The sequence below is a fragment of the Pantherophis guttatus genome, chromosome 3, assembly GCF_059756535.1.
Source record: "Pantherophis guttatus breed Tessera chromosome 3, ASM5975653v1, whole genome shotgun sequence".
Lineage (NCBI taxonomy): Eukaryota > Metazoa > Chordata > Lepidosauria > Squamata > Colubridae > Pantherophis > Pantherophis guttatus.
Window position 1 is genome coordinate 90,552,830 of NC_142065.1, and position 13,335 is coordinate 90,566,164.

At 36.2% G+C, this 13,335-nt stretch overlaps 1 protein-coding gene across 8 annotated transcripts in view; it reads left to right on the top strand.

Annotated features, from left to right (window-relative positions):
• NTNG1 (netrin G1) overlaps nt 1–13,335 on the top strand; it is a 259,982-nt gene that overhangs the window by 1,662 nt on the left and 244,985 nt on the right. For 5 of the 8 annotated variants that reach the window (XM_034437384.3, XM_034437386.3, XM_034437382.3 and 2 more), the window contains exon 2: nt 6,577–7,270. In XM_034437384.3, coding sequence (XP_034293275.1) covers nt 7,025–7,270 — 246 coding nt within the window. In that variant the 5' untranslated portion in view covers nt 6,577–7,024. Of the gene's footprint in view, nt 1–4,393; nt 4,466–6,576; nt 7,271–13,335 lie in introns of all 8 variants that reach the window. The other 3 variants (XM_087890013.1, XM_034437383.3, XM_087890014.1) reach the window with 1 other exon arrangement.

A 13,335-nucleotide genomic window follows, 5' to 3' on the forward strand; every position in this document is an offset into this window, starting at 1 on the left:
CCGGGTGAGTTAACCGTGCGGTTCTAGAAGGGGCGGACGGTAAACTTTCCGAGAAGGGCCTTCGCACTTGACTCTCTTTCCAGATTCCAGGGATGGGATCGGAAGAGTTCGGAAGCTGCCCTGGGAAACTTGACTTGCCTAACAAACGAAACTCCGCTGGAGCCCTTCCTCATCCCTATCTAGGGCAGGATGAAAGTCAACCCGCCCCAGAGGGTTTGGAAGATGGATAAGGTGATCGGGCGGTGGCATTTAATGCAGGGCTGGAGCTTTTGAAGTCCGCTAAAAATTCAAAGAGAGAAGAGAGAAAGCGAGTCGCCCCGCTTGGGTTAGCATATACATTATATTCACACTATGTATATTCATTCGTTTATCCATCCATCCATCCATCCTTTGGAATTTTGACTCCCTTCACAATTGATACCCTGTGTAGATTCCTTGCCTGTTATAGGGATCGCTCTGTTGCAAACAGAGTTATTGCACAATTAATGTGATTTTATTGCATCTTCTCCTCCTCCTCCCCCTTTCGCAATAACCAATTAAGAGATTTTAGAAGAGAAAAGGGAGATAAAACTTAGATACAAATAGAAACTGCGCCCTCTAGCGTTCATTTGGAAGTCTTCCACTGGAAGGCGCTCCGATTGGTACTTAGGCAAAAAAGTCGGAAAGAAAAAAATCAGCCAGCGGGGATTTCAAAGCCTTTGTTCGTAGAAAGAGCCGTTTGGCCCCTTTTTAAATCCCAAATATGTGGAATGGTACACAACAGGCATCTTTTCCTTCCAAGCAATGAAGGTATAAATCCATTGGCTTACAGGCATCAACCTTCACTGGTGTCCATAGATTCCTGAACTGTATAATCGCTGCATTTAAAGAAGACGGAGAGCTCACTTTTATCAATCTTTTTTTTAAAATGACAATTTTAAACTAAAAAAAAGTTACAGAATATATGACAGGCAACAAGGAATGAACAAAAGGCCTTTGAATAGAATGGCCTGTAGCATGAGATGATATTAAACAGAAGTATGTCATGCTTCTGAATCTGAATATTTTTCCTGTTTTGATGTCTGCAAATACAGCTTTTTTTTTCCCCTGAAAGAGGAAAGAAAAATAGGATACAAAATACAGCAGCAAAATACTGGAGGAGATTGTGTTATCTCAGTCCTTAATTCAGATCTAAAATATCAATCTGATTTGATAAAGAGGAAATGCATCCAGCCCTTCAAAAACACCAGATGATGGAAAGGAGTATTCAACAGATTTGTGATGCTTAATGCAAGTAGTTGACAATTAAGAATTATATTAGCCTTTCTTTGCTGGTATTTCTGTTTCCAAATACATTTCTTTCAAAAGCAGAATAAAATGTGGATATTATTAGCAGCAAATCTGTTCTTTTGACTTTGTTGAATGCAGTTGACTCAAAATGCTTTTTACAGTTCCATAAGAACTAAGTGTCATTTGTATCATTGGAGAAATATTAAATATTTAATATTAATAAAGAAGAAAGATTAAATATGTCCACAATAGAAGAAGAGTTTTAGGACAACTTAAAAATTCCCTGCCTTAGAAAGTTGGCTCAGTAAATGACACCATTTTGAAAGAGTTTGGGTCTTGCATGAAAAATATGTCAGCAGCATACTTTGCGATAATAGATGGACATTCATTCTATGGCTGTGATCACAAGTAAATCATAACCAGAAATGCTGTTTTAAGACCAAAATGCAGAATTTCTTGTTCGCAAAATAGGGACTTCTCAGCTCTTTGATACTCAGTTCTTTGCATACCATTAACTGCTTAAAATTTGGCGGGAAAACACCCAAGAATGATACAGGAAGTTATCCAATACAGCAGGTTACCTACCATAGTTGATTTACTATCGTGACATAAGAATGCTGGTGGACTTGTAATTGTAGGTTCTTTCCATCTGTATTTGAGGGGTAATTTCATTTATGTTATTGAAAATCTGACATTTCTAAAAAAAGGACGTGTGGTTAAAGGAGGAGAGGTGATGTGTAAAGAGATAGGGAACACCACATTCCCTGTTCAATACTGCCTTGAAGTGTTCTGCTTTTTTGAATATTAGTGATGTGCCACAATTGGTAACATTTTTGTGTGGTTTCCTTTCCTTGTAATGCTGCAGGCAAGAGAAAGTTGGAATTGTCTGCCACGGGATAAGTATGACTCATAGTCCTATTTTTATGGTAAATCTTCCTTGCCTTTCTTCTTCTCCCTTGCTACAAGTTAGAAGTGTAATACCTCATGGACGTTCCTGGGGAGAAGATAGATATATTTTCCATCAGTAAAATTTGTAAAAACAACTTGGTCTGACTAGATAATTGGAAGCCCTCCCCACCACTTACCTGAATGGATTTGACATTATTTCAAGCCTGAGGGCATAAAGCACATATTCATATTGCCCTACATTCACTTGTTCAGCAAACTAATTTAGCATTTATGAAAAACAGTCAGTTGGCTTTAAATGCAGAAATGTTGTATTACAAATGTATGTATACATGTATGTATGTATATATATATATATATATATATATATATATATATATATATATATATATATATAAATAAATAAGCATTTAAAGAGGAGTGTCTGTCAGCGTGGAACTATATTTATGTTTTGGATTGTGTTTATAGCATTATTACTGTTGGTCTTCGGAATTCATACAGAGCAGAGGATGGAGCACAATCCTTAAATTACAATTGACTAATTGCTGTATGGATTCCTCAGATGGTATGTGTGCATGTGTGCTTTTATTAAAATAACTATTTCACCTAAAGGAAAGGGCTACAATCAATTTGATTCGTGGATAATAATGTTAACAAAAGCTTCAAGTATAAGCCTATTTAGTAACAGTAAATTTCCAAATAATACATATAAAACTGTTATTTGGGGCTTTACTTTATTTTTAGAATTCAGATCTGTATATAGAGAGAGACAGTCCTCACCGGGGAGTTCTATTGATTAACTACCCAATCAGCTTCTTAGTGCCAATTTCTATTATGAGACAATGATCTTTGTGTGTCTGTGGGTGTGGATCTGTGTGTGAGAGAGAAACACAGAGAGAGGGATGCTATTTACAGGGACCAGATCACTATAAGATGCTTCATTTGTCAGCAGTTGCTAATCAGAATGGGAAGTTGGTTGTTTTTCACAGTTAATTGCATCTAGGATATTGTTCAGGGGTATCAGCGGGTGTCAGCGGGTATATGTAAACAAGGATTTGTGTGAGACTAAACAGCAGTCCTCTGAATGCCCCCAAGGAGAAGCTAGGTTGTAGAAACACTGGTAAGGGTTAAAATTCTGTAGGGGTGATGAGCTATCAGTAATAAAGGACACTCTAGGTCTCTGTATACCAGAACTCCATTGAATGTCGTTAGCATAATCCCCCCCACCTCAGATTGCAGTCACCTTTTCTTCAATCTGAGAGGCGAGATTCTAGGGATCACTCTAGTTTCATACAGCAGATTGTCTGATCACATGGTAAGCAAAGGTTATAACGCTAGAGGGGATTTAGCAAAATAGTCCTCTGTCAGTTTTTAACGCTTGTGTTAGAACTGATCAGATACGAACAGAAGAAAAAACCTGGAAGAAAATCCTACTTTATTCTTCTTCATTACACTAAATGTTCAAACATGAAAGTTTGATCTTAAGAAAGCTCAAGTAGAAATCTCCATCTCTCAGTCATAACTATTTGGATGGCCTTGACATAAAATTCAGTTCCACAGAAATGTATGTAGGATGGAAGTGAAAATATTCAAGTTCATTTCTACATTAAAGTGATTAGTCCATTGTGCTCTTATTTAATGAAGATCTGTATCTCGTGAATTGAAGTCTACAAATGCAACATGCGGTGCATTCTGCTGTTATTAAAAATTCTCATGATCCTTAGCATATGATCTTTAAGCCAATATCTTTTCCTGTGTCAATGAGAGCTCATTAATAATGAGATACTGCTGACTGCTAAACTATGCTGCGTTAGCTCTTGCCAAACCATGACATTTTTAATACATTAATAATATGTCTGAAACGTAATGGAAAACTATTAATCACACACAGGACAGGTGCCAGAAATTTAAGCGGTAATTGGCTGTTTCTTGTCAAGCATGCCAGCCACATGTTCTGATACTTGAATCACCTGCACAAAGGTTTCAACTTTTCTCTTGTCATCTTGTTGAATGATATCAATGTTATACTCTATAATTCTGTGTAATTACCATAATCATGACTTTTTACTTGCTTCAACAATAATTCAATATCTAGGGCGAAGAGTATACTCTAGAACATTTGCACCAGTGTTGGATTTTAGTGCAAATCTTCTGCCATCTTGATTGTTGCTTTCATCTATTTGCATCCTGATATGAGTCTTCAATTATTTTATTGTAGGTTGTTAAAATATATGCTTCTCGGAAGTGAAACTGTATTGGAAGGAACTGGACTTAATACCACTATGAAATGGTACAGAAATATATAACTTCTTCGGAATTCATGAGATGCTGTCCTTGGCAATTTGTTAATATATTGTACAAGACAAGGAACTATTTATTTCTATTTATAAATATTAATTTAAAATGCATGCTTTCAGTCCAAGTAGTCATTTGAAATGAACCAAATCCTGTTTCTGAATGATCAGATAATCACAGATGTAAGTTGGTGATCAGTAGGTAAGATAAAAAAATGTAAAAAGCAAACAAAGAAATACTTTGAAGCTGAAGAAAATGACATGGTTTTTAAAAAGTACTTTTGAGCTCTTTAAAATCCTAACTTTGCTACCTTAGGTAGTGGAGTGTGGTATACCTCATTCCTGAAAAGAAGCTGAACTTTCTAATAGAACACTGGTTTGTGAAATAAATAGGAAACTCCATGTATCCATAAGGCAATTATTGTAATTTGCTATGGAAACATTATTCAGCCATCTGTTGGCATTGCATCAGAACTATAGCTAGTTTCAGATGCAAGATAATGTTATATCTGAATAAAAGGAACCTCTTTACAGATTCGCTGTGTATGCCAGATTCTCTCTGCCTGAAAGTAGGCATTTTTGACACGAGCTATTATGCTGCACAGGTCACCAAAATGCTGTGTTCTTTTTATACATGTGATATCATAACTCATTTTCTTAACTCATCAGATCATTGGATCCCAAACAGGGAAAAAAATATTGGTTTTGGGGAAACAGCACAACTGCTTCCAGATGTTTTCTGCCATGCGTAGGAATTTAGTAAGAAATTAGTGTGATTCCTTAAAATGTTAGTTAGGAATATAATAATATGACTGCACACTTACTTTTCAGTGATTGCATGGAAATGGCTTATTACTAAATCATTATTAAGATAGTACTTGGTAAATATTGCATTCTTTTTAATAAGTTAAAACAGTTAAAAACCCAGGATGCTGTAAATGTTTTTGTTAGAATTTGTTCAAGATTGATATAACCAAAATCTGTATATTCCAGTGATCTGTTATTTCACAAATGGTTAAGATCTTTAATATGTTTGTCATAATTTAGGTGGCATAGTTTGTAACTCAAACAAATGTGCACAAATGCATTGCATACAGGGGAGAGAGAGAGAGAGAGAGAGAGATATTTCTGTAGACAGTTCTTTTATCACAACTTAATTAAAATCTGGTTAGAGAGGAAAGTGTTGAGGTTGGATTGAGCCTGAGGGTTGTCAAGTAGCCATGCCTTCTGTTTAAACGCCTTGCAAAGTTGACAGAGGTCAGTGTGAGAATTTCTTTGATATGCCTTTTCTATCACTTAAATTATCACCGAGCATTTTATGTCCCGCTCCAGTGAACACAAGAGGGTAGATTGAGAAGATTGCTTTCTCCTGTGGAAATTGACACGTAAAGGGACTTTAAAATAACAACAACCAGCCAGTCTATATAAGGAATTATTATTATCAGCTGCAAATGAGCCAACTGTTATCTTTGTCATTAAACACAATTAAACGAAAGCAGAGCTGTTCCAGTACTAACGAGAAAAAAACCCAAAGAGACAGAAGTGGGCTCATCAGATCACTTATTAAGCTAACAAAAGCTGAGATGTATAACAGATATTTTGAGCTCTCAGAGGTCTTCTATTGAAGATGAAAAGCATGCAAGTTGTTGTCAGTCCTTTGTCATTGCAATAAAAGCTTTGACACCTTTGGTAGACTGGGGATTGTATCCCTGATTTGGTATGAAATATGCGACTGGTTTGAGTGCTGTTGCTGGGCTCAGGTTTTGACAAGATGAAAATAATGTGATAGATAGATAGATAGATAGATGATAGATAGATAGATAGATAGATAGATAGATAGATAGATAGATAGATAGATAGATAGATAGGTAGATAGGTAGATAGGTAGATGAAAATGAGAGTTAAATCTCTCATGTCAAAATAATTTTGGTGATGAGTAATTTAGACATTTGGTTTGTTTTAGAAAAGTTCCTCTTGTAAAGGTTAGCCCGTTTTTCCCTCCCAATTTACCTTTTATTGAGCAAGGCCCTCAAAATGTCAACATTTCAAATATTTTCTATTGCATTGATCCTGGAACCATAACACTTTCTTTTATTGTTTCTAAAAGGGTGCTGGTGCCAGAAGAAAAGAATGATTGATGACAAACAGACTGTAAACACTCATCATTTTGACCCATCAGCTGATTCATCAGTTTGGCTGACTGTTCCTCATGAGCCGGAAAAAAGGAGGATCGCTCGGGATTATTGACGGTACAGCTGAGGCCTGGCAACACTGCTAAATTATTACCTGGTTTTGGACATTATTTGCATAAGTGATTAAAAGTCCTGAAACTCCTGGGAATGTAGCAAGCATCCTTCACTTGGCTTTGAACGACGTATAATATGCTTGGCTTCCACCAAAGTTTCCAAAATTAAAAACACAGTTATTGTAACTTTTCTCCTTTGGAACATATTTTGCAATAACGTTGTCTCTCTCCATGTATATTTATGTATAATAAAGACTGCACTTAGTTCCATATTGGTGATTGCTGTCAAGGCACACGAAAGGATATAGAGATGTATTTGTCAAGATTCCTGTCTCTCCATGCCCTATGGGTTACTGTGTCTTCGGTAATGCAACATTATCCTTCAGTTTGGGGACATTATGATGTGTGCAAGACCCAGATTTATATGGATGAAGACAAGATTTGGGATTATACAGCCTGTCAGCCTGAAGCCATAGATATGATGAAACATGTAAAAGTAAACCTGGAGCCACCTAATATAACATGTGGAAATCCACCAGAGACCTTCTGCGGAATGGTAAGGCAAAAAGTATAAATCTTATCTTTAAGCATAGAGCATAGATCTCTCAGAGAAACAGAATAATGTCTGTTTTATAATAAATGTCTGTTGTATAATAAAGAATAAACAGAATAAAGACCAACATCTTTAGTTTAGGACTGGCCAGCATTGTTTGTCATGGAACTGAAAAATGTCCAGCAGAGAGAAAGCATTAGAAGCTTTTAAAGCTGAAGGGTTAAGTAGTCCATTTAGGTTTACTTGAATGAAGGAAAGTGGTTCTTGAGTCAATGGTACTCTTTTACTGCTTTTTTTTAGGCCTCAGAACCACAGACAGCCCTCAAATGACTGCATATATTCATAAGAACCCCCACAAAGCTTATTATTAAAATTTTAACTTTCCATTAGTCGGAAAGAAAAAGTATTAGTTGCCCCTGTAATAATCCTATGAAGTGTATATAATTAATCAACTTAATTTTACTTACATTTAACTTAAATCTGTTTAGTTTGTGTTGTGGCCTATATAATTTTTAAAGTTTTGAGTTGGTTCAAAAAGCATTGTTGTTAAATTGGATGATAAATTAGTTTTTGGTATTTTCAGCTTTTTAAAGATTAAGCCATGAATGATTTTTGGATTTCTGAACTGTGACAGGTAATATTTTATATTAAGACAATGGCTTCTGCAGGATTTGCGTGGCTCTTAGGAAAATAATCCAGCAACCTGTAGCTATAACAGTTGGGTTTTTCAGAGCTGATTAAAATGTACCATTTTTTCCTTAAATATACAGTATTTGATTATGTGTTCCTGCTATTTTCTTTCTAACTGCAAAGTATGAAATATGTTTCTCTGACATGAGCTGAATATTGCATACTGAATGGAGGATGGCTGTCTAATTCCGGTGATCCTTCTGAAAAAATAAATAGGGGGGAAAGTGACAGATTCAGTCAAAAAGCCTGTGCACTGTCCAGCGTTCATATCTTGTCAAACCGAGATTGACAATTCCAGCTGAAACCAGTCCTGGAGATTTCATTTCCTCATAAAAAGTATGCAGGTGGCATTTTATACATGTATGCGTGCATTTTTGCATTTGTCTTTATATAATTTGTAGAAGCTATTCAAAGGACAAGACTAAGACAATCTCTCCCACAGTCCCCATCTATCGCTATTTAAAATGAATAGTGTTTAAAATTAGGTGGCCCTCTATAGAGAAGAACCATTTTCGCACTCAAAACAACTCGTACTTGCACACAAAAACATACAAATTCACGCACATATTTCCATTCCCTCCTTCCAGCAGGATAAAACTTCAGGATGCTGATTTTGTGAGAAGAAGAATTTGCACTGGGAAGGAAAGAAAAGAGAAATCCATGAAGAAAAGAAGTGAAGGGCAGAAATAACTAGACAGGGGAAAAAACCTCATTTTGACGTTATAAAAAGGGTAAACATTCAGTGGCAGCAGGGGTGAGCCTCACATCTCCAAGTTACTAATTTTGGAACAGTTTAGTAACTTAATCTATAGTCTTTTGTATCTCCTGCCCATTCATGTTCTTTCAACAAGTTTTCAGTTCTCGGTAGACATAAGAAGAACCCAACAGGATTTTTAGGCTTTTGGGGCATTTTCCTTTCTGGGTAGGAAGGGTAATCTAGTGATTTTAAATATTTAAAATAAAATAATAAAATAAGCCACTTTCATGTGAGATTTATGACTTGACATCTGCAAAATTATTCTCGCTACGGAGACTGGGCTCTCAAGATTCAGAAGCTAAGAGAATGAATGGAGATGCAATCCAGATGCGTTCCCTAATTTATGTGCAACCAGCAATTCAGATGGTCATTTAACATCTGTCATCTTGAAGCAGATAATAATTAATTTTATAAACTATTTACATAAGGACTATGTTTGTATGCTTTGTAAACAACTTCAATATTAAACCTCAAAATCTTAGGACAAAGGCAGAGGAAATGGACAGAATAGGGAATGGAATTTCATAGGCTAATGCTGTAATGATTGATTACTCATAACATGTTGTACATCAATTTTGACTCAACCGATACGCTGTCATATTCTGAGAGCAGAGTAGCACATTTCAGTCAGAAGCCTCATTGAGATGAGTAAGATTTCCGCAAGAGCAATGCTAGACACGGCACTTAGTCATTTCATTTGGAATAGGCAGCAGAACAGCCTATTGGATTGTACTCATCTGTGACCCACCATATTTGAATTATGGTATAGACTTATGAAATGTGAAATAAGCTTTTCTGGAGAACTGTTGGAATTTGCATTTTTGTAGAAATACTAGTTCATAAGTAGAACATAATGCTGTGCAGATCTCTAGGTTAAAAAGCTATCAGCCAGTGTCAAATAATACTGATCTATATAAAATTATAGTCTGATTCGATATAAGGAAACTTTATCCAAACAATTTGATCTGGTAGAAAGGAATGAGATCTGTTTAATTTTGGACACCTGAACTTTTTAGGAATAGTTTCCTACCAATAATGAAAGACAAGCATGGAACTTTCACAATATTTTTTTAAAATAACATAAGGTATTCCAAATCACATAAATTAAACAATTTAGATATGATAGATTGCATTTTCTTTAAAATACACTTGGAATTCTTCTGATAGGTTGCACCCTTCATTAGGGTCTTCGGTACCTGTGGCTTCAAAAAGCAGAACTGTATTACTCCCAAGTTGCACCTCAGCAGGAAGAATGGACTGGGGTCATTAATATAACATGTATTGAGACTGGCATCTCTTTGAGTCTTGAGTTGCCAATTAAAATTTTGAGTGCAGTGGCTCTGAAAATTGTGAAATGTGTGAATTGTAATCTACATTTATGATCTTGGTATATTTCGTTATGCCTGTGACAAAGAGGCTAGGGAATTCATTCAGCAAATATTGCCTGGAAAGGCAAGTACTATAGCAAGATCCCCTACTGTGTTGTCTAGTCAGCTATATTATTTAAGGAGATAAATTTTGTGCTCAAAATTCTCCTGAGTTTTGTATGTATTTATAAGCTAGGGTGATATATACAGGCAATTTCACTATATGAGATCATTCTTAGCCCATGGCTAGATATAACTAGTACTTCTATCTGCTTTTCAGGAAAACAGAAAAAATCCTAAATTCCTGCTGTTCAAGAGTGGGCTAGTTAGACATAACCTTCTAGGTTAAAGCAAAGTATAAGGCAAATTCTGAAAGCACAAATATATTGATTCGATAAAGACTGGAATAAAACCAAATATGCTACTAAACCAAAGCTCTGCTAATTTAAGATCATAATGGATCCTACTAATTCCAGATCTTCAAATAAAAAATATGTAGATGGGGGAAGTCTTTTTTATATCTACTGTATATTGAATTTTGTTGTTTGCATATATGGACATTTTTGGTGTTTTCTTAGATACTTATCCGAAAGGAAAGGTACTGTAGAGAAGAGACTGGGAGGCTGGCAGAGATAAAGAATAAAGTGCTACTATCTGCAAGCTGCCAATGTTAACCTGTAATTCACAAAAAGCAGAAGACTGAAATAATGACATATAAAAAAGAAATGGTGCTGTTCAGGCTCCCACAAATCTTGGCTAACATAAAGTAGAGCAGCAAGGCAATTTACAATAGTTTCATCATCCCTTTTATACCTGTCCATATGGAGAACTTGAAGGCACTTGCAGATGGACATATATGTTTGTGTGACTCTAGGAACAGAAGTGCTGAGAATGGCAATCCTTCAAGTGCCACTGTGGATTTCACAGCCAATCAAAGCTAAATTAAGAAACAAAGGTTATTAAAAAGAAAGTAAAAGTCTTCCCGCATGTAATTTTGGCACTGTGTTATGAGTTGAACCTCCAATGTTTTCCTTAGAGATTTTCAGCATCATTAATACTGTGTGGCTTTCATTACCAGTACATTTGCATTTGCTGAGAAAAAAAAATACGAAGTAAAGGACTACCTGGTATCATGATGATGTTTACTGAAATAATTAAACTATCAGATACCTTCCAACAGATTAGTTTAGAAGGCAAAATGAAAATGGGGTTTTATTTGGAAATGCCTTCATAATACATGCATGCCTTCTGCAGAACAACGAATCAATACAGGGCTGCTGTGGCAATATCAAGAACAAATCTACTTCGAGAGGCTGCTAGCTGGTAGTTTTTCCCAAAGAGGAAAATAACCAATTCAGATGCAACGCCTCCCGTTTTCTTTACAAAAACTCTTCAAAGTGTGAGTTTTACCTTCTCCCATGCTAGAAAATGCTCCCAAAATAGACTTTTATGTTTCCATGAATGAAAGTCACACAACTTCTAAGTATTGTATCAGCATTATATTAATGGCTGACTTTTTTTTTTTTTTTTGGAGGCTGTTTTCTGATGTTATTTATTTGTTGGGTTTATTTAACAAGTTTGTAGGGCTACCTATCTCAACCAAGCAAGAAAAGATGCGTGGATAAAATAACACAATTTAAAAGCTAGAAGGAAACACAGATTTTTTTAAAAAAAAACTGAGGTGCCTTGTAAAACTGTCACACAACACAGAAAGGATATACATACTGGGCTGCCCTAGTGTGTTGGTTTGTTTTTTTTATATAGTCAAAAGTGATAGTAAAGTTTTAGTACCTTTTTAAAACTGGGCTTCGAGGATTATGAGCTGTGTGTGTTTTCTGCAATGTTGTAAGGTGAATGATGTATGAGTAAAACCAATTAAGCCATTTTCTTTTTAGGTTGAAAAAGTGGAGTAATCACATTTATACGCCTGTGGCAATTGAAAAAGTTTGCCATCCCTTTCCAACGCTGCATGATTGACATTAATTTGGGGCCACATCAAAGCATATAGCATTTCCTCCATGTGACAAAAATCTGGTCACTTAGGATTTCGTAGCTTTACATGTGTAATAGTTCTTTGCTTCATTCAGGCATGAATTAGCTACTGACTTTGATTGACATCTGCTGTAGTTAGAACTGAATGCCTATGCTTAGTATCAGCCATACATATATTTATTGGATTTATAGCCTGCTGCTTCTCCAGAATAAGCCAAACAATATGTCTATGAAGTCAGTTGAGCTGAAAGTTAGTTGAGTAACTGAACAGAATAGAATAACAGAGTTGGAAGGGACCTTGAAGGTCTTCTAATCCAATTCCCCCGCTCAAGCAGGAGACCGTATACCATTTTAGACAAATGGTTGTCCAGTCCTTTCTTAAAAGCCCACAGTGTTGGAGCACCCACAGCTTCTGAAGGCAAGCTGTTCCACTAGTTGATTGTTCTTACTGTCAGGAAATTTCTCCTTACTTTTAGGTTGCTTCACTGTTTGTTCTGATTTCATCCATTGCTTCTTGTCTTGCCTTCTGGTGCTTTGGAAAATAGGTTGACCTCTTCTTCTTTGTGTCAGCCTTTCAAATATTGGAACATTGCTATCATGCTATCAGGAGCCTGAGTGGCGTAGGAGGCTAATGCCTCCTACTAAGGCAGCATTTAACATCCAGCTGCCTGCAATTACTGTGAGTTCAATTCTCACCAGGCTCAAGGTCAAGTCAGCCTTCCATCCTTTCTAAGGTGGGTAAAATGAGGACCCGGTTTGTGGGGGCAATAAGCTGACTTTCTATAAAATGTACAAAAGTATGAAGGCTATTGCTTAACGCATTGTAAGCTGCCCTGAGTCTCCGGAGAAGGGTGGCATATAAAAATAATAAATTAAAATAAAATAAATAAATAAATGTCACCCTAGTTCTTCTTTTTACTCATTTCCTGCAACTGTTCTCCGTGTGTTTTAGCCTTTGGCCCCTTAATCACCTTTGTTGCTCTTCTCTGCACTCTTTCCAGAGTCTCAACTTTTATCTATCTATCTATCTATCTATCTATCTATCTATCTATCTATCTATCTATCTATCTATCTTGTGGTGACCAAAATTAGATGCAGTATTCCAAGTGTGGTCTTAGCAAGGCATTATAAAGTGGTAGTATCACTTCTGGTGATCTTGATTCTATCCCTCTGTTAATACAGCCTAGGATTGGCTAAAGTCAACCTGTCCATGAGTTTTCATGAGGGAGGGTGATTTAAATGTGTCTTAATACAACCCTCCG